Source organism: Gadus chalcogrammus, chromosome 22, assembly GCF_026213295.1.
Source record: "Gadus chalcogrammus isolate NIFS_2021 chromosome 22, NIFS_Gcha_1.0, whole genome shotgun sequence".
Classification (NCBI taxonomy): domain Eukaryota; kingdom Metazoa; phylum Chordata; class Actinopteri; order Gadiformes; family Gadidae; genus Gadus; species Gadus chalcogrammus.
This window is the reverse complement of record NC_079433.1, coordinates 2043996-2069755: the sequence shown is the minus strand read 5'-3', so window position 1 is coordinate 2069755 and position 25760 is coordinate 2043996. Positions and strand designations below refer to the sequence as shown.

General features: G+C 49.9%; 3 protein-coding genes across 4 annotated transcripts; all 3 read left to right on the top strand.

Annotated features, from left to right (window-relative positions):
* The first annotated feature begins 4032 nt into the window (after positions 1–4032).
* On the top strand, positions 4033–13604 carry rnmt (RNA (guanine-7-) methyltransferase). 2 transcript variants are annotated; one of them, XM_056582654.1, is made up of 11 exons: positions 4033–4084; positions 6209–6344; positions 6785–6911; positions 7912–8034; positions 8889–9004; positions 9381–9562; positions 10448–10612; positions 10982–11099; positions 11583–11678; positions 12149–12182; positions 13457–13604. In XM_056582654.1, exons 2-11 carry the CDS (start codon positions 6213–6215, stop codon positions 13492–13494), a joined length of 1131 nt encoding a protein of 376 aa, XP_056438629.1. In that variant the 5' UTR covers positions 4033–4084; positions 6209–6212; the 3' UTR covers positions 13495–13604. The 2 variants fall into 2 exon arrangements, with proteins under 2 accessions (XP_056438629.1, XP_056438628.1); XM_056582653.1 differs by having other exon boundaries at positions 4074–4225.
* A 575-nt stretch (positions 13605–14179) lies between these two features.
* On the top strand, positions 14180–21397 carry glmp (glycosylated lysosomal membrane protein). The gene is made up of 8 exons (XM_056582641.1): positions 14180–14297; positions 15067–15243; positions 16498–16596; positions 16941–17147; positions 17501–17719; positions 18508–18770; positions 19635–20856; positions 21193–21397. Exons 1-7 carry the CDS (start codon positions 14205–14207, stop codon positions 19807–19809), a joined length of 1233 nt encoding a protein of 410 aa, XP_056438616.1. The 5' UTR covers positions 14180–14204; the 3' UTR covers positions 19810–20856; positions 21193–21397.
* Positions 21398–21434: 37 nt separating this feature from the next.
* On the top strand, positions 21435–23727 carry jtb (jumping translocation breakpoint). Its single transcript, XM_056583380.1, has 5 exons — positions 21435–21499; positions 21815–21855; positions 21995–22071; positions 22174–22253; positions 23571–23727. The coding sequence occupies exons 1-5, from the start codon at positions 21435–21437 to the stop codon at positions 23725–23727; spliced, it is 420 nt and encodes a 139-aa protein (XP_056439355.1).
* The last annotated feature ends 2033 nt before the right edge of the window (positions 23728–25760 follow it).

Genomic DNA, 25760 nt, shown 5'->3' with positions numbered 1-25760 from the left:
ACACACACGGATAGCCAGACACGAACAGCCCAAGGCAACTGCACACACCCACACACACACCCAACACACACACACACACAAACACACACACCACACACACACCACACACACACACACACACACCACACCACACACACACACAGACGGACACACGGATAGACAGACACCCAGACACACACACAACACACACACACACACACGGACACCCAGACACACACCTGTGTGTGTGTGCAGCAGGTAGGTTTCCCTGGTGGTATTTAGGCTCTGCTGGCTGGGTATCAAAGGGCTCTGTGTGTGAGCCGGGCTCTGAGTGCAGCAGGAACCAGAGCCCTTCTAAAGAGCCTTTAAGACAGGAAGGTCACATTAACATGTGGATAAAGGGTTCCCCCGCGCTGGACTCGGCCTTTCTTCAGCCTTTCAGCTCCCCCAGCCCCCATTCAGCCCCCGCCGCCACGTCTAGGACCACCACCACCACCATCATCATTCATTCATTCATTCATTCATTCATTCATTCATTCATTCATTCATCCAATCTCCACTCATCTATTATCCATCCATCATTCATCGATGAATGATGGATGAGTGATTGGTAATGGATGATTAACCAATCCAACATCCTTCCATCATCCATCCATCAATGAATAACCAATCAATCATCCATCCATCACCCCTCACCCTTCCCTCTACATTCCAGTTTTTAATGGGAGACGTTCCAGAGCAGTTGATCATCAGGTCCGTCTCCACGTTCCAGAGCAGTTCGTTCATCAGCTCTCGGCCGAAATTGGATTTCTGTGATTGTTGCTATTTTTAGCTATCAGTATGAAGTGCCGATATATATATAACAAAAAGCATATCGATCAATATCAACCGATGTCACTTCAATAAAGAGAACACCTGTTTCAGCTTTGGCTCCGTGACCGTCCCTCTAGCGCCAGGGTGGCCGTGGGCGGTACTGCAGGGCCGTCGACCTGTCACTACGACGTGAGCTGCTCTCTGGCTCCTCGCTCAGCTCACAACTCTTTATCACCAGCGTCCATCTCCGCCTCCTGCCAGAGGCTTTGACAAAGCCTTTTAATTTGCAGAACGTTGATTAAATGTAAGCGGATCGTGCTGACCGCTGCACTCACATACCGGAGGGGCTTTCCAGCTGAAAGTTATCTTCAGCGATATGAGGCAGAAAAACCTGTCCTGTATGACAGACTCTGAGTGGCTGGGCCTCAGGACAGAAGCTACCAGGGGACAAATATCTCAGACCCTCCTTTTTGTGCATCTATTTGCTAGCGTTCATGTGGCATTGAGCGGTCATCTTCCAGCTACTGCCCTCTCTTCCACCTACTGCCCTCTCTTCAACCTACTGCCCTCTCTTCCAGCTACTGCCCTCTCTTCAACCTACTGCCCTCTCTTCCACCTACTGCCCTCTCTTCAACCTACTGCCCTCTTCCACCTACTGCCCTCTCTTCAGCTACTGCCCTCTCTTCCATACTGCCCTCTCTTCAACCTACTGCCCTCTCTTCCAGCTACTGCTCTTCAACCTACTGCCCTCTCTTCCACTACTGCCCTCTCTTCAACCTACTGCCCTCTCTTCAACCTCTGCCCTCTCTTCAACCTACTGCCCTCTCTTCAACCTACTGCCCTCTCTTCAACCTACTGCCCTCTCTTCAACCTACTGCCCTCTCTTCAACCTACTGCCCTCTCTTCAACCTACTGCCCTCTCTTCAACCTACTGCCCTCTCTTCCAGCTACTGCCCTCTCTTCCAGCTACTGCCCTCTCTTCCACCTACTGCCCTCTCTTCAACCTACTGCCCTCTCTTCCAGCTACTGCCCTCTCTTCAACCTACTGCCCTCTCTTCCAGCTACTGCCCTCTCTTCCAGCTACTGCCCTCTCTTCCAGCTACTGCCCTCTCTTCAACCTACTGCCCTCTCTTCAACCTACTGCCCTCTCTTCCAGCTACTGCCTCTCTTAACCTACTGCCCTCTCTTCAACTACTGCCTCTCTTCAACCTATGCCCTCTTCAACCTACTGCCTCTCTTCAACCTATGCCCTCTCTTCAACTAGCCCTCCTTCCAGCTACTGCCCTCTCTTCAACCTACTGCCCTCTCTTCCAGCTACTGCCCTCTCTTCAACCTACTGCCCTATCTTCCAGCTACTGCCCTCTCTTCAACCTACTGCCTCTCTTCAACCTACTGCCCTCTCTTCCAGCTAATGCTCTTCACTCCTGCTCTCTTCCACCTACTCTTCCAGCTACTGCCCTCTCTTCAACCTATGCCTCTCTTCAACCTACTGCCCTCTTCAACCTACTGCCCTCTTCAACCTACTGCCCTCTCTTCAACCTACTGCCCTCTCTTCAGCTACTGCCCTCTCTTCAACTGCCCTCTTCAACCTACTGCCCTCTCTTCAACTTGCCCTCTCTTCAAGCTAATGCCCTCTCTTCCAGCTAATGCCCTCTCTTCAACCTACTGCCCTCTCTTCAACCTACTGCCCTCTCTTCCAGCTACTGCCCTCTCTTCCAGCTACTGCCCTCTCTTCCAGCTACTGCCCTCTCTTCAACCTACTGCCCTCTCTTCAACCTACTGCCCTCTCTTCAACCTACTGCCCTCTTCCAGCTACTGCCTCTCTTCCATACTGCCCTCTCTTCAACTACTGCCCTCTCTTCCAGCTACTGCCCTCTCTTCCAGCTACTGCCCTCTCTTCAACCTACTGCCCTCTCCTCAACCTACTGCCCTCTCTTCAACCTACTGCCCTCTCTTCAACCTACTGCCCTCTCTTCCAGCTACTGCCCTCTCTTCCACCTACTGCCCTCTCTTCAACCTACTGCCCTCTCTTCAACCTACTGCCTCTCTTCAACCCTACTGCCTATCTTCCAGCTAATGCCCTCTTCAACCTACTGCCTTCTTCCACCTACTGCCTCTCTTCCAGATACTGCCCTCTCTTCAGCTATGCCTCTCTTCCAGCTACTGCCCTCTCTTCAACCTACTGCCCTCTCCTCAACTACTGCCCTCTCTTCAACATACTGCCCTCTTTCAACCTACTGCCTCCTTCCAGCTACTGCCCTCTCTTAACCTACTGCCCTCTCTTCACCTACTGCCCTCTCTTCAACTACTGCCCTCTCTTCAACCTACTGCCCTCTCTTCAACCTACTGCCCTCTCTTCTAGCTACTGCCCTCTCTTCCAGCTACTGCCCTCTTGGAGGCTTCACAGGACAATTGCCTCCAAAACAACAAGTTTTAATCCTATTGCACTTAACATTCTGAACTCTGAACGCTGAGGATTAAGCATGGCCCTTATGTATTATGTGACGTGTCTGTCTGTATTTATATCTATGTTATATGTTTAGTGTTTATTGTAATGTTGGAACCTGTACCAAGGAGCTGAACTAAAAACTAATTCCAGCAGCTTGGCTGTGTGGTCATTAAAAGAGTCCATCAATCAATCAATCAATCAATCAATCAATCAATCAATCAATCAATCAATCAATCAATCAATCAATCAATCAATCAATCAATCAATCAATCAATCAATCAATCAATCAATCAATCAATCAATCAATCAATCAATCAATCATCTCTGCGGAGGTTAATCCCCAGCCTGCCCATCCCCAGGGGCAAGGCACTAGGGGACAGTCCTCCTGGTACTCATAAGAAGGGCCAACACGACTCTATAGTAAAGGTAGGCCATGCATGACGTGTATACTGCCAGGGATACGCCAGTGGCTATATTATTCACCAGTGTCTATAGTCGCCAGCCATGTCTATAATCACCAGCAGAGGGCAGCAGTTTCTATATTCACCAGCTGTGTCTATAATCACCAGCAGAGTGCGGCAGTGTCTATATCCACCAACAGAGCGAAACTGTTTCTATGTTTTCATTTTTTAGTACTATTTTTGTTTAACTTTTTCTATTAAGTAATACTTATATCATGTTGTCTCTATAGCTGGGTGTTGGTTGAATATATGTGACCGTTCAATCTCCTTTGCTTCTATGAATTCGGGGAATTAGGGGATTTAGCCCCGATCTGGCAACCCGTGGTTCCGGAAGTTTGCTTACCAAGCGGAAGTTTCCTCACTGCGTGGATTCGAAGTGAACGTGAGTTTGTTTTTGTTCTCCACCGTTGGCGCTCTGCTGTCTTAACTATCTTTAATATCTTTAGAATCTCTATATCTGAGCTCTCTTCAGTTGATTTACTATCTTGTTGATCTCCTTCCACACGCCATCGTCACCGGGCAGGTGAGCTGAGCTTAAACATCTACTGTCAGTCAGTTAGAATTACGGAATATACATATGATAAGGTCTGTATATACACACACGTTATAACGTTTGTATATATATACTACTGCCTGTATGCGTATATACAACTGCCTACATACATACTACAGCCTGTGTATAGAGAGAGAGAGAGAGAGAGAGAGAGAGAGTGAGAGAGAGAGAGGAGAGAGAGAGAGGAGAGAGGAGAGAGAGAGAGAGAGAGAGGAGGAGAGAGAGGAGAAGAGAGAGAGAGGAGAGAGAGAGAGGAGAGAGAGAGAGAGAGAGAGAGAGAGAGAGAGAGAGAGAGAGATACTAGTGCCTTAGGTTCAGTGCTAGAAGTTTAGGAAGGGTTATTAGATTACATTAGATTAAACTTTATTGTCATTGCACAAGTAAGGACAACCAGTACAACTAAATGCAGTTTACATCTAACCAGTAGTGCAATCATTAAAAATTGTTTTTCCTTATAGCAGTACATAAATAAAAAAAATACATAATACACAGATTACAAGTCCATTATGAAAGTGCATAGTGTTCTGAGGAATCAGACAGTCCGTAGTCCATAGGATGCAATATGATCATATAAAGTGCATTGTTGAAGTGCATTAATAAAGTGCATAGTGGTCAGAGGTAGTCAGACGGTTCATAGTCCATGTTCAAAAGTAGAAGGGGGCAGTGGCGGGGGGAGGGCTGGGGCCTTAGTGTTGAGCAGTGTTGTGGTGTTATGAAAGAAGCCGTTTCTGAGCCTGGTGGTTCGACTTCTAAGGCTCCTGTAAAGTCTCCCAGATGGGAGCATGGAGAACAGTCCGTGACTGGGGTGTGTGTGGTCCTTGATGATGTTGTCTGCTCGCCGCAGACACCGGGAGTGATGAAGGGCCGGGAGCGATCGAGTGCCAATGATTCGAGCAGTTTCACCACTCGCTGTAGGGCTTTCCTGACAGCCATCCTGCAGCTCCCATACCACACCGTGAAGCACTGGGTGAGGATGCTCTCAACGGTGCAGCGGTAGAAGTTCCGGAGGATCTGAGGGGAGAGTCCAGCTTTTCTTTATATTTGTTTCCTGAGGAAGAAGAGGCGTTGTTGAGCTCTCTTGATCAGAGTTGAGGTGTTGAGTGACCAGGAGAGGTCTTGTGAAATGGGGACACCCAGGAACTTGAAGCTGGTGACCCGCTCTACTTCAGCCCCGTTGATGTGAATGGGTGTGTGGATGGTTGTCTTTGCTTTCCGGAGGTCGACAATGAGTTCTTTGGTTCTGGCTGTGTTGAGCGCAAGGTTGTTATTTGCGCACCATTAGAGGGTGATTAGTGAATGCATGAATTCAAGATGCTGGCTTCATCCTCACCTCTACTCTATCTTATATATATATTTCATACTGTAGTGATCTACAAACGTAAGCATAAACCAGAGTCGCATTTCATCAGAGAGCCGGTGAAGTTCTGATTCCTGGTGAACAGCGGGTCCTAAAGGAGCATCCGTCCATCTGAGCTGTGGTTGCCATGGTGATCCTGTGAATCTCTCATCCCTGGGACTCCTTTTGATTCCTGCTTGATAAGCGAACGGCAAACTTGAAGAAGAGGTTCCTACCTGCGCGTCGACCAGCCTGTTTGACCTTTGGCCTGCGTGTTTGACCTTTGACCCCCCCGTCCTCCTCAGGGTCATACCGTTGACCTGCGTGTTTGACCTTTGACCCGCCTGTCCTCTTCAGGGTCATAACGTTGACCTGCGCGGTTGACCTTTGACCCGCCTGTCCTCTTCAGGGTCATACCGGTGACCTGTGTGTTTGACCTTTGACCCGCCTGTCCTCTTCAGGGTCATACCGTTGACCTGCGCGGTTGACCTTTGACCCGCCTGTCCTCTTCAGGGTCATACCGTTGACCTGCGCGGTTGACCTTTGACCCGCCTGTCCTCTTCAGGGTCATACAGGTGACCTGTGTGTTTGACCTTTGACCCGCCCGTCGTCCTCAGGGTCATGGCCTGTCTGGGGGCCGCAGAGCGAGGGGAGGTGGAGGAGAGGGGGCCTGAAGCAGGAGCCTCCCCCCAGGACAAGAGCAGGAAGAGGACCCGGGACCTGGAGGAGGAGCCAGCCGCCAAACGACACGAGGTCAGCCGCTCGCCATGCTAGCACGTCTCCGTGTTGGCACGTCTCCGTGTTGGCACGTCTCCGTGTTGGCACGTCTCCATGTTAGCACGTTAGCACTTCTCATTGTTAGCATGTCAGCAGGTCTCCATGTTAACACGTTAGCACGTCTCCATGTTAGCACGTCTCCTTGTTAGCACGTTGCCATGTTAGTACATCTCCTTGTTAGCACGTTAGCACGTCTCCATGTTAGCACATTAGCCCGTCTCCGTGTTAGCTCGTCTCCATGTTACCACGTCTCCATGTTAGCCACTTTACTCCCTATCTCACCATGGCTTCTTAGTAACAGTGTGTGTGTGTGTGTGTGTGTGTGTGTGGTGTGTGTGGTGTGTGGGTGTGTGTGGTGTGGTGTGTGTGTGTGTGTGTGTGTGTGTGTGTGTGTGTGTGTGTGTGTGTGTGTGTAGTCGGGCCACAGTGTGGAGGTAGCCAGCCACTACAACAAGCTGCAGGAGACCGGGCTGGCGGCTCGCAGCCAGAGCAGAATCTACTACATGAGGAACTTCAACAACTGGCTGAAAAGCGTCCTCATAGGTACTGAACTAACCAGGTCCTCACTAACCAGGTCCTCACTAACCAGGTCCTCACTAACCAGGTCATCATAGGTACGGCACTAACCAGGTCCTCACTAACCAGGTCCTCACTAACCAGGTCCTCACTAACCAGATCCTCATAGGTACTGCACCAACCAGGTCCTCCCTAACCAGGTCCTCACTAACCAGGTCCTCACTAACTAGGTAAGCACATACCAGGTCCTAATAGGTACTGCACCAACCAGGTCCTCACTAACTAGGTAATCACTTACCAGTTCATCATAGGTACTGCACTAACCAGGTCCTCACTAACCAGGTCCTCATAGATACTGCACTAAATGGGTCCTCACAAACCAGGCTCTCGCTAACCAGGTCCTCACTAACCAGGTCCTCAATAACCAATAGAATGTAATGAATCACTAGTTGACCAGCACTAACCCGGTGATGAGTGTTAATCACTAGTTGACCAGCACTAACCTGGTGATGAGTGATAATCACTAGTTGACCAGTACTAACCCGGTGATGAGAGTTAATCACTAGTTGACCAGCACTAACCCGGTGATGAGTGTTAATCACTAGTTGACCAGCACTAACCCGGTGATGAGTGTTAATCACTAGTTGACCAGCACTAACCCGGTGATGAGTGTTAATCACTAGTTGACCAGCACTAACCCGGTGATGAGTGATAATCACTAGTTGACCAGCACTAACCCGGTGATGAGTGTTAATCACTAGTTGACCAGCACTAACCCGGTGATGAGTGTTAATCACTAGTTGACCAGCACTAACCCGGTGATGAGTGTTAATCACTAGTTGACCAGCACTAACCCGGTGATGAGTGATAATCACTAGTTGACCAGCACTAACCCGGTGATGAGTGTTGATCACTAGTTGACCAGCACTAACCCGGTGATGAGTGTTAATCACTAGTTGACCAGCACTAACCCGAAGATGAGTGTTAATCACTAGTTGACCAGCACTAACCCGGTGATGTGTGTCAGGGGAGACGTTGCAGCGGGTGCGGACGAGCAGCAGAGACGTGCGGGTCCTGGACCTCGGCTGTGGGAAGGGTGGCGACCTCCTGAAGTGGAAGAAAGGCCACATCAAGCACCTGGTCTGTGCAGGTGAGACCGGGGCCCACGTCACCCGTCAGAGGTCATAGGTCACCTGTCAGAGGTCACCTGTCATCGTTGGTTACCTGTTAAAGGTCAGCTGTCAGAGGTCACCGGGCACCTGTCAGAGGTCACCTGTAAGAGGTCACCTGTCAGAGGTCATAGGTCACCTGTTGGAGGTCACCTGTCACCATAGGTCACCTGGTATTGCTAGTTATCCTGTGTCCGAGTGGACATATTGCTTGTGATGCTGTCTTTGCGTTGGCAGTAGTGCTGTCAAGCGATTAAAATATTTAATCGTGATTAATCGCATTAATGTCATAGTTAACTCACGATTAATCGCAAATTCTTTTTCTATGCTAAATATCCCTTGATTTTTTTGTCCCATAATTCTTCTCATTTTAATTCTCTTATCAACATGGTGAAGTGCATCGGCTTGCCTTGTGCAAATGATTTTTTGTTGATAACAACATTGGCATATACTGATCAAAACAGGAAAATACAAAAAAAGAGCCTATAGTGCAATTAAACGACTGCTTTGAACAAATGTCATTTGAACATAGCAGGCAGGCTACTGCTTCTTTGTTTTGAGCCAAATAATTTTTTTAATTTTTTTTTAATTTTTATTAAATAAAATAATTGCGTTAATCGCACGATAATTTTTTTGACGCCATTAAAATTGGTTTGCGTTAACGCCGTTAATAACGCGTTTAACTGACAGCTCTATTTGCCAGATATCGCTAGTGATGCTGTGTTTGCGTTGCCAGATATCGCTAGTGATGCTGTGTTTGCGTTGCCAGATATCGCTAGTGATGCTGTGTTTGCGTTGCCAGATATTGCTAGTGATGCTCTGTTTGCGTTGCCAGATATTGCCTCTGTCTCGGTGGAACAGTGCCAGAGTCGGTACAAGGACATGACACGGAGGGACTCCCGAAACGACCAAACCTACAGCGCTCAGTTCATCACTGCAGACTGCAGCAAGGTATACATCACATCAGCCTAAGTTAACCTGAATGCTAACCTTTAGGTTAACCTGAATGCTAGCCTTTAAGTTAACCTGAATGCTAGCCTTTAAGTTAACCTGAATGCTAGCCTTTAAGTTAACCTGAATGCTAGCCTTTAAGTTAACCTGAATGCTAGCCTTTAAGTTAGCCTGAATGCTAGCCTTTAAGTTAACCTGAATGCTAGCCTTTAAGTTAACCTGAATGCTAGCCTTTAAGTTGACCTGAATGCTAGCCTTTAAGTTAACCTGAATGCTAGCCTTCATGCTCTCTTCATGCTAGCTTTTAGAGCTAGCATCAGGTGCTGGATGTACTTAGATGGACTGTAGGCTATGGTCCTGACCTTTGACCTCCCAGGAGCTGTTGTCGGAGCAGTTGAAGGAGCCGGGGGAGCAGTTTGACGTGTGCAGCAGTCAGTTCGTCATCCACTACTCGTTTGAGAGCCAGACGCAGGCGGAGACCATGCTGAAGAACGCCTGCGACCACCTGAAGCCCGGGGGCTTCTTCATAGGGACCACGCCAGACGCCTACGAACTAGTGTAAGAAACCCCAACCAACCACTAACCAACACTAACCAACACTAACCAACACTAACTAACACTAACCAACACTAACTAACACTTCATAGGGACCACGCCCGACGCCTACAAACTAGTGTAAGAAACCCCAACCAACCACTAACCAACACTAACCAACACTAACTAACACTTCATAGGGACCACGCCCAACGCCTACAAACTAGTGTAAGAAACCCCAACCAACCACTCACCAACACTAACTAACACTAACCAACACTAACTAAAACTAACCAACACTAACTAACACTAACCAACACTAACTAACACTTCATAGGGACCACGCCCGACGCCTACAAACTAGTGTAAGAAACACCAACCAACCACTCACCAACACTAAATAACACTAACCAACACTAACTAACACTAACCAACACTAACTAACACTTCATAGGGACCACGCCCGACGCCTACGAACTAGTGTAAGTAACACCAACCAACCACTCACCAACACTAAATAACACTAAATAATACTAACTAAAACTAACCAACACTAACCAACACTAACTAACACTTCATAGGGACCACACCCGACACCTACAAACTAGTGTAAGAAACACCAACCAACCACTCACCAACACTAACTTACCTAACCAACACTAACTTACCTAACCAACACTAACTAACACGTCATAGGGACCAAGCCCGACGCCAACAAACTAGTGTGAGGAACACTAACCAACACTAACCAACACTAACCACACTAGCTCGTAGGCCCGACGCCTACAAGCTAGTGTGAGGAAGTCACTGCGAACCAACACTATCTACTCACCACTAACCAACACTAACCACCACTAAATAACACTAACTAACTCTAACTAACACTAGCCTCCTCTTCTCTCTCCGCAGTAAACGGGTGGAGGCATCGGACTCCCTGAAGTTCGGTAACGAGGTGTTCCAGGTGACCTTTGACAAGAAGGGGGCGTATCCGCTGTTCGGCTGCCAGTACCACTTCAGCCTGGAGGGCGTGGTCAACGTGCCAGAGTTCCTCGTCTACTTCCCGCTGCTAGAAGAGTAAGTACCAAGTTCCTGGTTCTGGTTCTGACTGGTCCTGGTTCTGGTTCTGACTGGTCCTGGTTCTGACTGGTTCTGGTTCTGGTTCTGACTGGTCTGGTTGTGGTTCTGACTGGTCTGGTTCTGGTTCTGACTGGTCTGGTCCTGGTTCTGACTGGTCCTGGTCCTGGTTCTGACTGGTTGTGGTCCTGGTTCTGACTGGTCTGGTCCTGGTTCTGACTGGTCTGGTTCTGGTCCTGACTGGTCCTGGTTCTGGTTCTGACTGGTCCTGGTTCTGGTTCTGACTGGTTGTGGTTCTGGTTCTGACTGGTCTGGTCCTGGTTCTGACTGGTCTGGTCCTGGTTCTGACCCGTCTGGTTCTGGTTCCAGGATGGCGCGGGGCTACGGCATGGAGCTGGTGTTTGTGAAGCGGTTCCAGGAGTTCTTCGAGAAGCACGTGAAGAAAGAAGAACACCGCAGCCTGCTGATGAGGATGATGGCCCTGGAGGTACCTGACCATGACCTCTGACCCTACTCTGACCCCTGACCCTCCTGACCTTTGACCCTACATCTGACCCTGATCCCTGACCCTACATCTGCCCCTAGCCCTACATCTGACCTCTGACTCTACACCTGACCCCCGACCCTCCTGACCCTGATCCCTGACCCTACATCTGACCCCTGACCCTACATCTGACCCCTGACCCTACATCTGACCCCTGACCCTACATCTGACCCCTGACCCTGATCCCTGACCCTACATCTGACCCCTGACCCTACATCTGACCCCTGACCCTACATCTGACCCCTGACCCTACATCTGATCCCTGACCCTACATCTGACCCCTGACCCTCCTGACCCTGATCCCTGACCCTACATCTGACCATGACTTCTGAACCTACCCTTGTCCCTACACCTGACCCCTACCCCAGACCTGACCTCTGACCCCAGTGCCAGCAGTAAGGTGGTGACTCCTCCTCTCCTCCTCAGCGGTTCCCAGGGGAGGAGAAGAGCGCGGAGGAGAAGAGCGACCAGTACGCCCACGCAGAGGAGCACCGCAAGGGAGACGCCGACCGGCCGCCCCTGGTACGCCCTCCTCACGTTCAGCCGCTCTCCGGCCTAGACTGGTGCAGCTTAAACTGGTTTACACCGGCCTAGACTGGTGCAGTTTAAACTGGTTTACACCGGCCTAGACTGGTGCAGCTTAAACTGGTTTACACCGGCTTAGACTGGTGCAGGCTCAAATGGTTTACAAGGGGCTTGACTGCAGAAGGCTCAACTGGTTTACTCCGGCCTAGACTGGTCCAGGTTAAACTGGTTTACACGGGCCTAGACTGGTGCAACTGGTCAACTGGTTTACTCCGGCCCAGACTGGTCCAGGTTAAACTGGTTTACCCTGGCCTAGACTGGTGCAGGCTCGGTTCAAGAGATTAATAGTGGTGTAAATTGGTGTAGGCTAGTTTAATCTGGTTTGTGCTGGTTTAAACAGTACCGATAAAGGCTAGGTTTAGCTGTACTGGTCTGTTAACTGGTTTCTGTCTGGCTGTTCTCCACAGGGAACCTTGAGCCGCTCGGAGTGGGAGGCAGCAAGTAAGACTCCACCTCCTCCACCTGCTCCTTCTCCACCTCTCCTCCACCTGCTCCTTCTCCACCTCTCCTCCACCTGCTCCTTCTACTTCTCCTCCACCTCTTCCACCTGCTCCTTCTCCACCTCTCCTCCACATTCTCCCTCTACACCTCCTCCGCCTGCTCCTTCTCCACCTGCTCCTTCTACTCCTCCTCTACTTCTGCTCCACTTCTCCACCTCTCCTCCACCTGCTCCTCCACCTCCTCTTTCACCGCTCCACCTCCTCCTCCTCCTCTACCTTCTCCACCTCCTCCACCTCTTCTTCACCTCTTCTCCACACATACATCGGGTGTTTTCATTATGACTGCTCTCTCACTAACCCTCTCTCACTAACCCTCTCTCACTAACCCTCTCTCACTAACCCTCTCTCATAACCCTCTCTAACTAACCCTCTCTCCCTCTCCTCCCCTCTCCACTAACCTCTTCACTAACCCTCTCTCACTAACCCTCTCCTCACCCCTCTCACTCACCCCTCTCTCACACCCTCTCTCACTAACCCTCTCTCACTAACCCTCTCTACCCTCTCTCTAACCCTCTTCACTAACCTCTCTCACTAACCCTCTCTCACACCCTCTCTCACTAACCCACTCTCACTAACCCTCTCCACTAACCCTCTCTCACTAACCCTCTCTCCTAACCCTCTCTCCAACCCTCACACCTCTCTCACTAACCCTCTCTCACTAACCCTCTCTCACTAACCCTCTCTCACTAACCCTCTCTCACTAACCCTCTCTCACTAACCCTCTCTCACTAACCCTCTCTCACTAACCCTCTCTAACTAACCCTCTCTCACTAACCCTCTCTCACTAACCCTCTCTCATAACCCTCTCTCACTAACCCTCTCTCACTAACCCTCTCTCACTAACCCTCTCTCACTAACCCTCTCTCACTAACCCTCTCTCATAACCCTCTCTAACACTCTCTACTAACCCTCTCTCACTAACCCTCTCTCACTAACCCTCTCTCACTAACCCTCTCTCACTAACCCTCTCTCACTAACCCTCTCTCACTAACCCTCTCTCACTAACCCTCTCTCACTAACCCTCTCTCACTAACCCTCTCTCATAACCCTCTCTAACTAACCCTCTCTCACTAACCCTCTCTCACTAACCCTCTCTCACTAACCCCTCTCACCAATCCTCTCACTAACCCTCTCTCACTAACCCTCTCTCACCAACCCCCTCTAACTAACCCCCTCTAACTAACCCTCTCTAACTACCCTCTCTCCTCACTCCAGGTATCTACCTGGTCTTTGTGTTCCGGAAGAAGTCCTAGTTGCAGGCCGGTGTGCTTGAGGGACCTTTGGGCGAGGCGCTGCTTATGTTGTCACTTGTTTCTGTTTGTATTAAAGATGAGTCCGACCAACTCTGCTCTCTAGTCATCAATGACCTCCTCCCTCATGACCCAGCTCTTTATCGGGATAGAAACTACAAATGTAGAAGCTAATCTTCATATTGTAAAAGCTGACTTTCATAATGTAGAAGCTGACCTTCACATTGTAGAGCGAACCTTCATAGCTAACCTTTATATTGTAGAAGTTATACTTGGTATTGCAGTTGCCAACAAGTATTGAATATACACTAATACTTCTCATAAAATAAGAGACTGGGATGTGTCTATGTACTAATACTAACTGTAGTAACACTAGTGTATATTTACTTACATTTATATTATTTATATTTATTTATAAAAAAAAACAGGTCTGACAAAAGGGCAGCTTTCCCATTGAAAGCTGCCATTTTGTCAGCCGTGTTTTTTATATCGTTAGAACATAGTGTACTTATGTTATACCATAAGCATCATTATGCTATTATGATCACATGAGCTACGTGACCGTAGAGCACGGATCTCTCATTGGACGGGAATCTGCTGACGCTAGGAGGGGCGTGGTCTCTTAGCGGAAGGACGTCTCCTGGTCAGCTGACTGACATCACGAGTCTGTTGACTGGCATCACGTGACCACGGCTCTCCCAGTCACAACAGACATGGCGGCCGCCGCCCGTGGAGTATTGCTCCTCTCTCTGTTAGTTCTGCTGCTGAACGCGACGCTCTGCAGCGGCGACACGTACAGGAGACAGGTAGACCATCAATATATATAGGCCGTCCGTGTTTTATACATCAGATATTGCATCTTTATATAACATAACCCTGACCTAGCCAACTCTCTCTCTCTCTCTCTCTCTCTCTCTCTCCCTCTCTCTCTCTCTCTCTCTCTCTCTCTCGCCCTCTCGCTCTCTGTCTCTCTGTCTCTCTGTCTCTCTGTCTCTCTGTCTCTCTCTCCTCTCCTCTCTCTCTCTCTCTCTCTCTCTCTCTCTTATTTATTTATATGAGATATAGACGTGTGTGTGTATATATATATATATATTACTGGTAGGAGGTCGATGTTTTGATCTATCTATGTATGTATGTATGTATATATATATATATATATATATATATATATATATATATATATATATATATGTATGTATAAACTACATGAGATGTGAGTAATGTCTGTGGTGTCGAGGAGAGTGGTGAGGTCCCACCATGAGCCCCACAGACACACTACCACATTGCTGTACACACTACAGTATTACTGTGATAGTTTAGTAGTTATTGTTTACAGGTGATTCATTCCCTGTAGCGGCCTTATGACTTCATAGAAACAGGAGTCGATATGAAGCACTAAACAGATACTCATAACTCCCTAATAAAGCGCTAGGAACAGTACTGTATAACTTCTGTATAAAGTACTCCAGCAGGGTGTAATATCAGTTGTTTGTGTTTACCTGCATATTGTACTAGCTCAGTAAAGGTGTGTGCGTGTGTTTGTGCGTGTGTTTGTGCGTGTGTTTGTGTGTGTAGTTGTCGCTGGAGTTGAACCCGGGTCTCAACTCCTCTGTCTCCCCGCTCCCCCCGGGCATCAACCTCATCCACATCCGGTCGCTAGGCGACGGGGACACACTGCACTTCCTGTTGTGTAACCAAGGACCACCGACCCTCCTCATCGTCCACACCAACAGCACCTCCTCCTCCGTCCAGGTCCCGCCTCCTCCTCCCTGCTCCTTAATGACCTGTCTCTGTACTGTCTAACCCCTACCTGCTCCTTAATGAACCTGTCTCTGTACTGTCTAACCCTACCTGCTCCTTAATGACCTGTCTCTGTACTGTCTAACCTCTACCTGCCTTAATGACCTGTCTGGACTGTCTAACCCCTACCCGCTCCTTAATGACCTGTCTCTGTACTGTCTAACCCTACTGCTCCTTAATGACTGTCTCTGTACTGGTCTAAACCCCTTAACTGCATCTTCATGACCTGTCTTTACTGTCTAACCCCTACCTGTCCTTAATGACCTGTCTCCTGTAACCCCTCCCTGCTCTTAATGACTGCTCTGTACAGTCTAACCCCTACCTGCTCCTTAATGACCTGTCTCTGTACTGTCTAACCTCTACCTGCTCCTTAATGACCTGCCTCTGTACAGTCTAACCCCTACCTGCTCCTTAATGACCTGTCTCTGTACTGTCTAACCCCTACCTGCTCCTTAATGACCTGTCTCTACTGTCTAACCCCTACCTGCTCCTTAATGACCTGTCTCTGTACTGTCTAACCCCTACCTGCTTCTTAATGACCTGTCTCTGTACTGTCTAACCCCTACCTACTCCTTGATGACCTGCCCCATTACAGTCTAACCCCTACCTGCTCCTTAATGACCTGTCATTAAGGAGCAGGTCATTCCCGGGTAGCTCCCCGGCGGGTCATGGGAATAACGCCGCCGGATCGCTAGTCGGCATCGTTTATGGTCGGAACTACGACGGTAGTTCGGAACTTAGACAGTAACAGGGGTTACTGTCTAACCCCTACCTGCTCCTTGATGACCCGTCTCTGTACTGTCTAACCCCTACCTGCTCCTTAATGACCTGTCTCTGTACTGTCTAACCCCTACCTGCTCCTTATGACCTGTCTCTGTACTGTCTAACCCCTACCTGCTCCTTAATGACCTGTCTCTGTACTGTCTAACCCCTACCTGCTCCTGCTCCTTAATGACCCGTCTCTGTACTGTCTAACCCCTACCTGCTCCTTAATGACCTGTCTCTGTACTGTCTAACCCCTACCTGCTCCTTGATGACCCGTCTCTGTACTGTCTAACCCCTACCTGCTCCTTAATGACCTGTCTCTGTACTGTCTAACCCCTACCTGCTCCTTAATGACCTGTCTCTGTACTGTCTAACCCCTACCTGCTCCTTAATGACCTGACTCTGTACTGTCTAACCCCTACCTTCTCAATGCTATTCCAGGTGGACTGGCCAGCCTTCCTGTCTGGTAACAACAGCGGGAGCCTGCGGGTGGAGCCAGAGAACTCTGTCCTCCACAGCAACGCTCTGGTCTTAGTCAGGGTAAGTGGATCGGTTAACCCTGACCTAGCTAACCCTGACCTAGCTAACCCTGACCTAGCGAACCTTGACCTAGCTAACCCTGACCTAGCTGACCTTGACCTAGCTAATCCTAACCTAGCTAACTCTGACCTAGTTAACCCTGACCTAGTTGACCCTGACCTAGCTGACCCTGACCTAGCTGACCCTGACCTAGTTAACCCTGACCTAGCTAACTCTGACCTAGTTAACCCTGACCTAGCTGACCTTGACCTAGCTGACCCTGACCTAGCTGACCCTGACCTAGTGAACCCTGACCTAGCTGACCCTGACCTAGCTAACCCTATCTCCTATCTCTCTCGCTCTAGCTCTGGGAGTACGATGACCTCAACGACACGGCCGACCCCCAGACGGCCCCCCCCTCCAGCTTCCTGCCTCCGTACGAGCTGAGCCGCTTCCAGTGGGGGCCGCTGAACAGCAGCACCCTGGACCCCCCGGGGCCCGGGGGCCCCGAGGCCCGGCTCTGTGGGGGCGACGGGTCCCCGGCCTTCAGCCAGGGGGAGCTCTGCCTCCAGGTCCGACCTCTGACCTCTGGATACACATCCCGACGTCGGGATACACATCCCGACCTCGGGATACACATCCCGACCTCTGACCTCTGACCTCTATTTACACGTGCTGACCTCTGTATACACATCCTGACCTCTGACCTCCGTGTAGACATCCTGACCTCAGAAAACACATTCTGACCTAGGACCTCTGTATACACATCCTGTAATGAGAGACTGTGACCTCTGACCTTTAGAAGTGATAGTGGTTAGCGTGTTAGTGATATGACCTCTGACCTGGATCAGTTCTTCACAACAATGTCATATCATGAACCTGGCTCTGATCTTCCCGACCTCCGACCTCTGACCCCTGTCTCCAGCTGTCGGCGTTCGGGTCGGGGGGGCGGGCGGCTGGCTGGCCCGGGCTGCTCCACAGCGCTAACTCCTCCCAGCTGGGGTTCTGGCTGCAGGGGGTCCGGCCGCGGGCCGACCGCGCCCGCTTCCTGCTGGAGCTGCAGGGCCTGGGCCGACCCCACGGCCCCGGGAGGGTGGAGGTCAGGAGGTCCATCGACGACGAGTACAGCCCCTCCATCTTCACCGTAAGGACGAAGGGTGGCTGTGATGGAGGACGGACTGTAGCTGTGATATAGGACAGACTGTAGCTGTGATAGAGGACCGACTGTAGCTGTGATGGAGGACAGATTGTAGCTGTGATAAAGGACAGACTGTAGCTGTGATAGAGGACAGACTGTAGCTGTGATAGAGGACAGACTGTAGATGTGATAGAGGACAGACTGTAGCTGTGATAGAGGACAGACTGTAGCTGTGATAGAGGACAGACTGTAGCTGTGATAGAGGACAGACTGTAGCTGTGATAGAGGACAGACTGTAGCTGTGATAGAGGACAGACTGTAGCTGTGATAGAGGACAGACTGTAGCTGTGATAGAGGACAGACTGTAGCTGTGATAGAGGACAGACTGTCGCTGTGATAGAGGACAGACTGTAGCTGTGATAGAGGAAAGACTGTAGCTGTGATAGAGGACAGACTGTAGCTGTGATAGAGGACAGACTGTAGCTGTGATAGAGGACAGACTGTGATAGAGGACAGACTGTAGCTGTTATAGAGGACAGACTGTAGCTGTGATAGAGGACAGACTGTAGCTGTGATAGAGGACAGACTGTAGCTGTGATAGAGGATGGACTGTAGCTGTGATGAAGGACAGACTGTAGCTGTGATGAAGGACAGACTGTAGCTGGGATAGAGGACAGACTGTAGCTGTGATAGAGGACAGACTGTAGCTGTGGTCGGTCTCCTCCCAGTCCTCCCAGTAGCTGTGGTCTGTCTCCTCCCAGTCCTCCCAGTAACTGTGGTCTGTCTCCTCCCAGGTGTCCCAGTGGCTGGCCACGCCCCCCGACTCGTCCTCCCCGGTCCTGGGGTTCGTCCAGTGGCGCCCGGTGGCGTACCGCCGGCCGCAGCCCGAGTTCAGCGACACCACGCCCTGCCACCACAGCGCGCCGGCGGCGGTGGAGGCGGCGGCCTCGGGGCTGGGGCGGGCCTTCTACGGGGCGGAGGCCGAGGCCAGCGGCCTCAACATCAGCTTCGGCCAGCCAGGGGAGCCCTCCTACAACACCACCCAGTACCTGAGCTGGTAGGTGGAGCCTCCTACAACACCACCCAGTACCTGAGCTGGTAGGTGGAGCCTCCTACAACACCACCCAGTACCTGAGCTGGTAGGTGGAGCCTCCTATAGCACCACCCAGTACCTGAGCTGGTAGGTGGAGCCCTCTACAACACCACCCAGTACCTGAGCTGGTAGGTGGAGCCCCCTATAGCACCACCCAGTACCTGAGCTGGTAGGTGGAGCTTCCTATAGCACCACCCAGTACCTGAGCTGGTAGGTGGAGCCCCCTATAGCACCACCCAGTACCTGAGCTGGTAGGTGGAGCCTCCTATAGCACCACCCAGTACCTGACCTGGTAGGTGGAGCCTCCTATAGCACCACCCAGTACGTGAGCTGGTAGGTGGAGCCTCCTATAACAACACCCAGTACCTGAGCTGGTAGGTGGAGCCTCCTATAGCACCACCCAGTACCTGAGCTGGTAGGTGGAGCCTCCTATAGCACCACCCAGTACCTGAGCTGGTAGGTGGAGCCCCTATAGCACCACCCAGTACCTGAGCTGGTAGGTGGAGCCTCCTATAGCACCACCCAGTACCTGAGCTGGTAGGTGGAGCCCCCTATAGCACCACCCAGTACCTGAGCTGGTAGGTGGAGCCCCCTATAGCACCACCCAGTACCTGAGCTGGTAGGTGGAGCCCCCTATAGCACCACCCAGTACCTGAGCTGGTAGGTGGAGCCTCCTATAGCACCACCCAGTACCTGAGCTGGTAGGTGGAGCCTCCTATAGCACCACCCAGTACCTGAGCTGGTAGGTGGAGCCTCCTATAGCACCACCCAGTACCTGAGCTGGTAGGTGGAGCCAGGAGTGATTCTGAGGATTGCCGTGTGTTTCAGGACGGTGCTGGCTGGCGTCGGGGCCCCCCCGGTGGACTCCTTCTCCCCCCTGGTCATCTCCATCATGGCCGTGGGCCTCGGGACCCCCCTGCTGCTCCTGCTGCTGGGCGGGGTCTTCGTCTGCGTCAGGAAGCACCGCCCAGCCGAGGGGCAGGCCTACCGGCCAATCAACTAGGACCACCGCCTGGCCGAGTGGCAGGGCTACCGGCCAATCAGCTTGGACCACCGCCTGACCGAGTGGCAGGGCTACCGGCCAATCAACTAGGACCACCGCCTGGCTGAGTGGCAGGGCTACCGGCCAATCAGCTTGGACCACCGCCTGGCCGAGTGGCAGGGCTACCGGCCAATCAACTAGGACCACCGCCTGGCCGAGTGGCAGGGCTACGGGCCAATCGACTAGGAACACTGTCTCTGAGGCCTCAGAAGGGACTTTAAACGCTCTGGTTGGAGTTTGAATCCTCAGGTGCCTTGCTCAAGGGCTTGTTCTACTGTAGGACATTGAACTTGTTTTTAGAATTTTCTGTATAAAACACAATTTTTATTGCAATTTTCTGAAACTGTTGAACAATTTCTTCCATGATTATTGAAATTGAATTATTGTTTGTTTCTGTCATTGTTGTACAAAGCTTCGTGTTTTACAAATGGAATTATTGAATTGAATTGGAACTGAATGGAATTACAAATAAACCCTGAATCTAACTGGGAAAGTGTTGTCTAGACCTAACCAGTAGTTATGTTACTTAAACCTAAACAGTAGTTATGTTACTTAAACCTAACCAGTAGTTATGTTGTCTACACCTAACCAGTATTTGTGTCTTTTTAAACCTAACCATTAGTAATGTTGTTAAACCTAACCAGAAGTTGTGTTGTCTTAACCCAACCAGTAGTTGTGTTGCCTAAACCTAACCAGGAAAGGGTTGTCTAAACCTTACCAGTAGTTGTGTTGTTGTTGTCGCACATCGTGACGTCACTCTGACCCGTACACTTCCAGCATCACCCAAGATGGCGGCCGTAGAGAGCGGAGAGAAGGATCATTGGAGCGAAAGTATTAAATATGTCCTATAATACAATAGTACAGTGGTAGTTCTAGTCAAAAACAACATCCCGAAGTAGTGTCATTGGAGATACTGGTCTTATATTGTATAAAATACGGATAATATTGAGCCTTTAAAGAACATATCGTTCAGTCGCCAGTGATCGACCGCGGAGCCCCAAGCTACTGGTGGGTATTAGAGCAAGATGTACTTAAATACATGTACCTATTAGACTAGTAGTATACTGTTCCTGTACGTATTAGACAAGCATTATAGCAGTCTAGCAGTCTGGTAGCTCTTGTGCGAGCAGTCTGATGGCTGTTGTGCTAGCAGTCTGGTAGCTGTTATGCTAGCGATATAGCAGTCTGGTAGCTGTTGTGCTAGCAGTATACTGAGTAGTATATCATGTATATTAATTGTACAATGCCTATTTTTACATAAGGACAGTATAACTGGAGGAAGGAGACGTGAGTGAGCTGGTCCAGCAGCTAACTGATGCTAGCTTGTGTTTGTTTTTCTCCCAGTGTCGTCACTGTGAAACCACTACACTCTACACACTCTAAACTCTCCACATAACACTCTAGACAACAACACAACTACACTCTACAAACAGGTATACTCTGTAGCACGCTCCTCCAAACAACACAGCCCTCTGCTCCACACACGTCTTCAGTCTACACCCCCCCCAGGGGGGCGGTCAGGCAGGGTGGCCGCGCGGCTGGCTGCGTGGAGGGCCGGGCTGATGGAGAGCGACTGCCGGATCCCGATGGCGTGTTTCAGACCGCGGGCCCTGGCTCTGCACGCCCTCTTCTGGGGCCTGGTGTCTCTCAGGTGAGCGGTGGTGGGGCCGATATATCGGGCCGATGCGCGGCTGCTGCATTCGCCGATAATATACTACACTTTATATAGTATATTATAGGTTGTATACTAAACTTTATAATAACAATAATAATGCATATAAATTATACTACACCTACACCTGCTATTATATATTATAGATACATTTGCGTGCTTTTGCGTTTTGAAGAATGTATTGCGTCCACATGACCGCGACGATGGTCAGGTAGGCTGAAAGATGCTGTGTGTGTGTTTGTTTGTTTGTGTGTGTGTGTGTCCTGTTTTTAAAAAGCTGAATGTGTGTTTCAGAGTGTTTGGGGCCAGTCTCCTGAGTGATGAGAAGACCGCAGGTAAACATCTCGTCACTTCACCTACAAGACATAGTAGGTGTTCTACTTTATACATACACTCAGCCTGTTGATGAGGATGAAAGCATGTGACTCCCCATGTGTCTCTCTCTCTCTCTCTCTCTCGCTCTCTCTCTCTCAGCTACCAGGGCCTCGGACGCCCCCTGCTGGCAGCTGGAGGACTTTGTGGTGACGGTCGAGTGTTCTCAGTGCAGCACCGTGAGTTCTGCGTGTGGTCAAACCTCTACTTATGTGTGTAGATGTTTGTATTGATGTGTGTGTTTGTATAATGTATTGATGTGTGTGTGTGTGTGTTTGTAGAAGCCCTGGGCGGCCTGTGAGCAGACAGGCTACGTGGAGACGGTGAACTGCTCCAAGTCCAACAGAGAGGAGTACAAGAGGTGAGGACCGTTCGTTACCCTGGTTACAGGGGGCTGGGATGATGATAATGTCATCGTTACCCAGGGGGCTGGGATGATGATGATGTCATCGTTACCCAGGGGGCTGGGATGATGATGATGTCATCGTTACCCAGGGGGCTGGGATGATGTTGATGTCATCGTTACCCAGGGGGCTGGGATGATGATGATGTCATCGTTACCCAGGGGGCTGGGATGATGATGATGTCATCGTTACCCAGGGGGCTGGGATGATGATGATGTCATCGTTACCCAGGGGGCTGGGATGATGATGATGTCATCGTTACCCAGGGGGCTGGGATGATGATGATGTCATCGTTACCCAGGGGGCTGGGATGATGATGATGTCATATTGTATATTGATGTATAATAATAGTGCATATAGTGTATATTAGTATATAGTGTACCAGCTCATCTCGCCTCGACTCGGCCCTCCTTTTTTTGCGTTTCGATCGCCAAAATTAGGTACCTGCTGCCTGGTACTTTTTTTAGTCTCACCTCCGTCGAGGTTCCCAGAGAGCTGATCTGATCCTTTTGTGTGACGTAAACAGGCTGCTGGCCACTGATTGGCCAGCGTGACGCCGCTGGACGAATAACGATGAGCGCGGCGTCTGAGCCTGATACCTGACCTGGTGTATTATATTAGTATATACTAATATAATACACTGTATAGTATAATACACCAACATACACTAATGTACTATGGTAGTGTATGTCAGTGTATTATTCTATAGTAGTGTATGTGGGTGTATTATACTATGTGGTGTGTTATATTATTATCTATACTAGTATATGGTGACCATAGTAGTGTATCTGGGTGTATTGTATTAGTATATACTAGTACCTGGTGACCATAGCAGTGTGTGGGTGTGTTATACTAGTATATACTAGTACCTGGTGACCATAGCAGTGTGGGTGTGTTATATTAGTATATACTAGTACCTGGTGACCATAGCAGTGTGTGGGTGTGTTATACTAGTATATACTAGTACCTGGTGACCATAGCAGTGGGTGTGTTATGTTAGTATATACTAGTACCTGGTGACCATAGCGGTGTGTGGGTGTGTTATGTTAGTATATACTAGTACCTGGTGACCATAGCGGTGTGTGGGTGTGTTATACTAGTACCTGGTGACCATAGCAGTGTGGGTGTGTTATGTTAGTATATACTAGTACCTGGTGACCATAGCAGTGTGTGGGTGTGTTATACTAGTACCTGGTGACCATAGCGGTGTGTGGGTGTGTTATACTAGTACCTGGTGACCATAGCAGTGTGTGGGTGTGTGCTGCCCCCCCCAGCTGCCGCTCGGCCCTGATGGAGGAGGTTCTGTTCTGGAGGATGGAGGGGGTGGTGCTGGGCCTCATGGTGCTGCTGGCGCTGGTGGTGGTGGGCCGACAGCGGTCCCTGGACCGCCTCGCCTCCGAGAAGGTCCGCCGCCAGATAGAGTCCATCTAGAGGACCGGGACCCGGACCAGGACCGGGAACCCAACCTGGACCAGAGCCAGGACCAGCACCGGGAACCTGGACCCGGACCTGGACCAGAGGCAGGACCCGGACCAGGACCGGGAACCCGACCTGACCTGACCTGGATCCAGACCGGGACCTGGAACCTGACCTGAACCTGGACCCGGACCTGGACCAGGACCTGGACCTGGATCAGGACCCAGACCTGGATAAGGACCAGGACCTGAACCCGGACATTGACCTGGACCAGGATCAGGACCTTGATCAGGACCTCGATCAGGACCTCGATCAGGACCTCGATCAGGACCTCGATCAGGACCTCGATCAGGACCTTGATTAGGGGTTCTGGACTTCTGTAGGGGTCTGGACAGATTGAACTACTACTTGCTGTGAACAGACCGGTCTATAGACTGAGGAGGACTCTGAGCAGACCGGTCTATAGACTGAGGACGAGGTCCGGTCTGGTGGTTCTGCACCACCTTTAACCCCCTGCAGGTCTGCCCCCCTCGTGGTTTTCTTCAAAGCACATTAAACCGACAGTATTCCCATGCATCCTTTGCCGTCTTTAGTCCAGAACTAGTATACGACTGGTCCCTAGGTCTGGTCTGGTCCAGGTCTCGGACCAGTTCTAGGGTTACCGCTTCACGTCCGCTGGTCCAGCAGTAACTAAGGGGTGAGGGCCGTTGGTGTTGAGGAGTCAACACTCACTGGTAACTCACACTACTAACTCACTGTTAACTCACTACTAACTCACTATTAACTCACTATGTGCGTTAACAGTGAGTTAGTTAGATTCATCGCGGTGTTCGTCTTCAAACCATTCCGCCGTCGACTGCTTCTGGGAATTTTATGCAAAAATAAAGAATCAAAGTTTTATAACATGTCAAAGTAGTTAAGTTGTGATTAGTTTATCTTTACATCTGTACATGGATTACACCTGTTCTTTACATTGGTTGTTTTTGCACTCTTCTGGTTTACACCTGTAAATTGTACTGGTTTATCTTTACGTCTGTACACTATACTGGTTTCACTATACCATTTATTCTATGCTGGTTTACACCTGCAGTCTGTGGGTCTTGTTTAAATTGGGTGCAAAGTAACCAACGCCCTAGTATATTCAATCATAATATCCATTTATTACATCTATAATCTATATAATCTATAATAATAACAGTCTATAATCAATCATAAAATCAATTTAATACATCTAACAGTCTATTATCAATCATAAACTACCGTCATCACGTCTACCCATCTAATCAAATATTTGCAGGTGTGCGTGGGACATCAGAGGAAGCTCCTTATATAGAGATGCGGTGCTGTGATGACATCACAGGGAACTCCTTATAAAGACGTGTGAGCAGCGCGAGGCTCGGGGGCAGCGACAGGTCTGACCGGGACTCGAACCCCCAGACCTCCGCCGTAGCGATGCGGACCCACCGGGGCTGGAGCAGAACTTATCCGAGTTGCACTGAGGGGGAGAGAGAGAGATATTATCGGGTCTGTTTTTAGGTATCAGTAGTATTATCGGTTCTGTTAGTAGTTATCAGTAGTATTATCGGGTCTGTTTAGTAGTTGTCAGTAGTATTATCGGTTCTGTTTAGTAGTTGTCAGTAGTATTATCGGGTCTGTTTATAGTTCCCAGTAGTATTAACGGGTCTGTTATTAGTTCTCAGTAGTATTATTGGGTCTGTTATTTGTTCCCAGTTGTATTATCGGGTCTGTTAGTTGTTCTCAGTAGTATTATCGGGTCTGTTAGTAGTTCTCACTAGTAGCCTATTACCGGGTCTGTTATTAGTTCCCAGTAGTATTATCGGGTCTGTTATTAGTTCTCAGTAGTATTATCGGGTCTGTTACTAGTTCTCAGTAGTATTATCAGGTCTGTTAGTAGTTCTCTGGGTTTACCAGGACGGTGATTCTCCGTCTGCGCAGGCGTCGACACACTCCGGGGAGTCGGTTGTCTGAGTGGGGGGAGACCGCCCTGCCAGGGGGGGGGCTTCCAGCGGGGGGGCTCACCTGGGGGG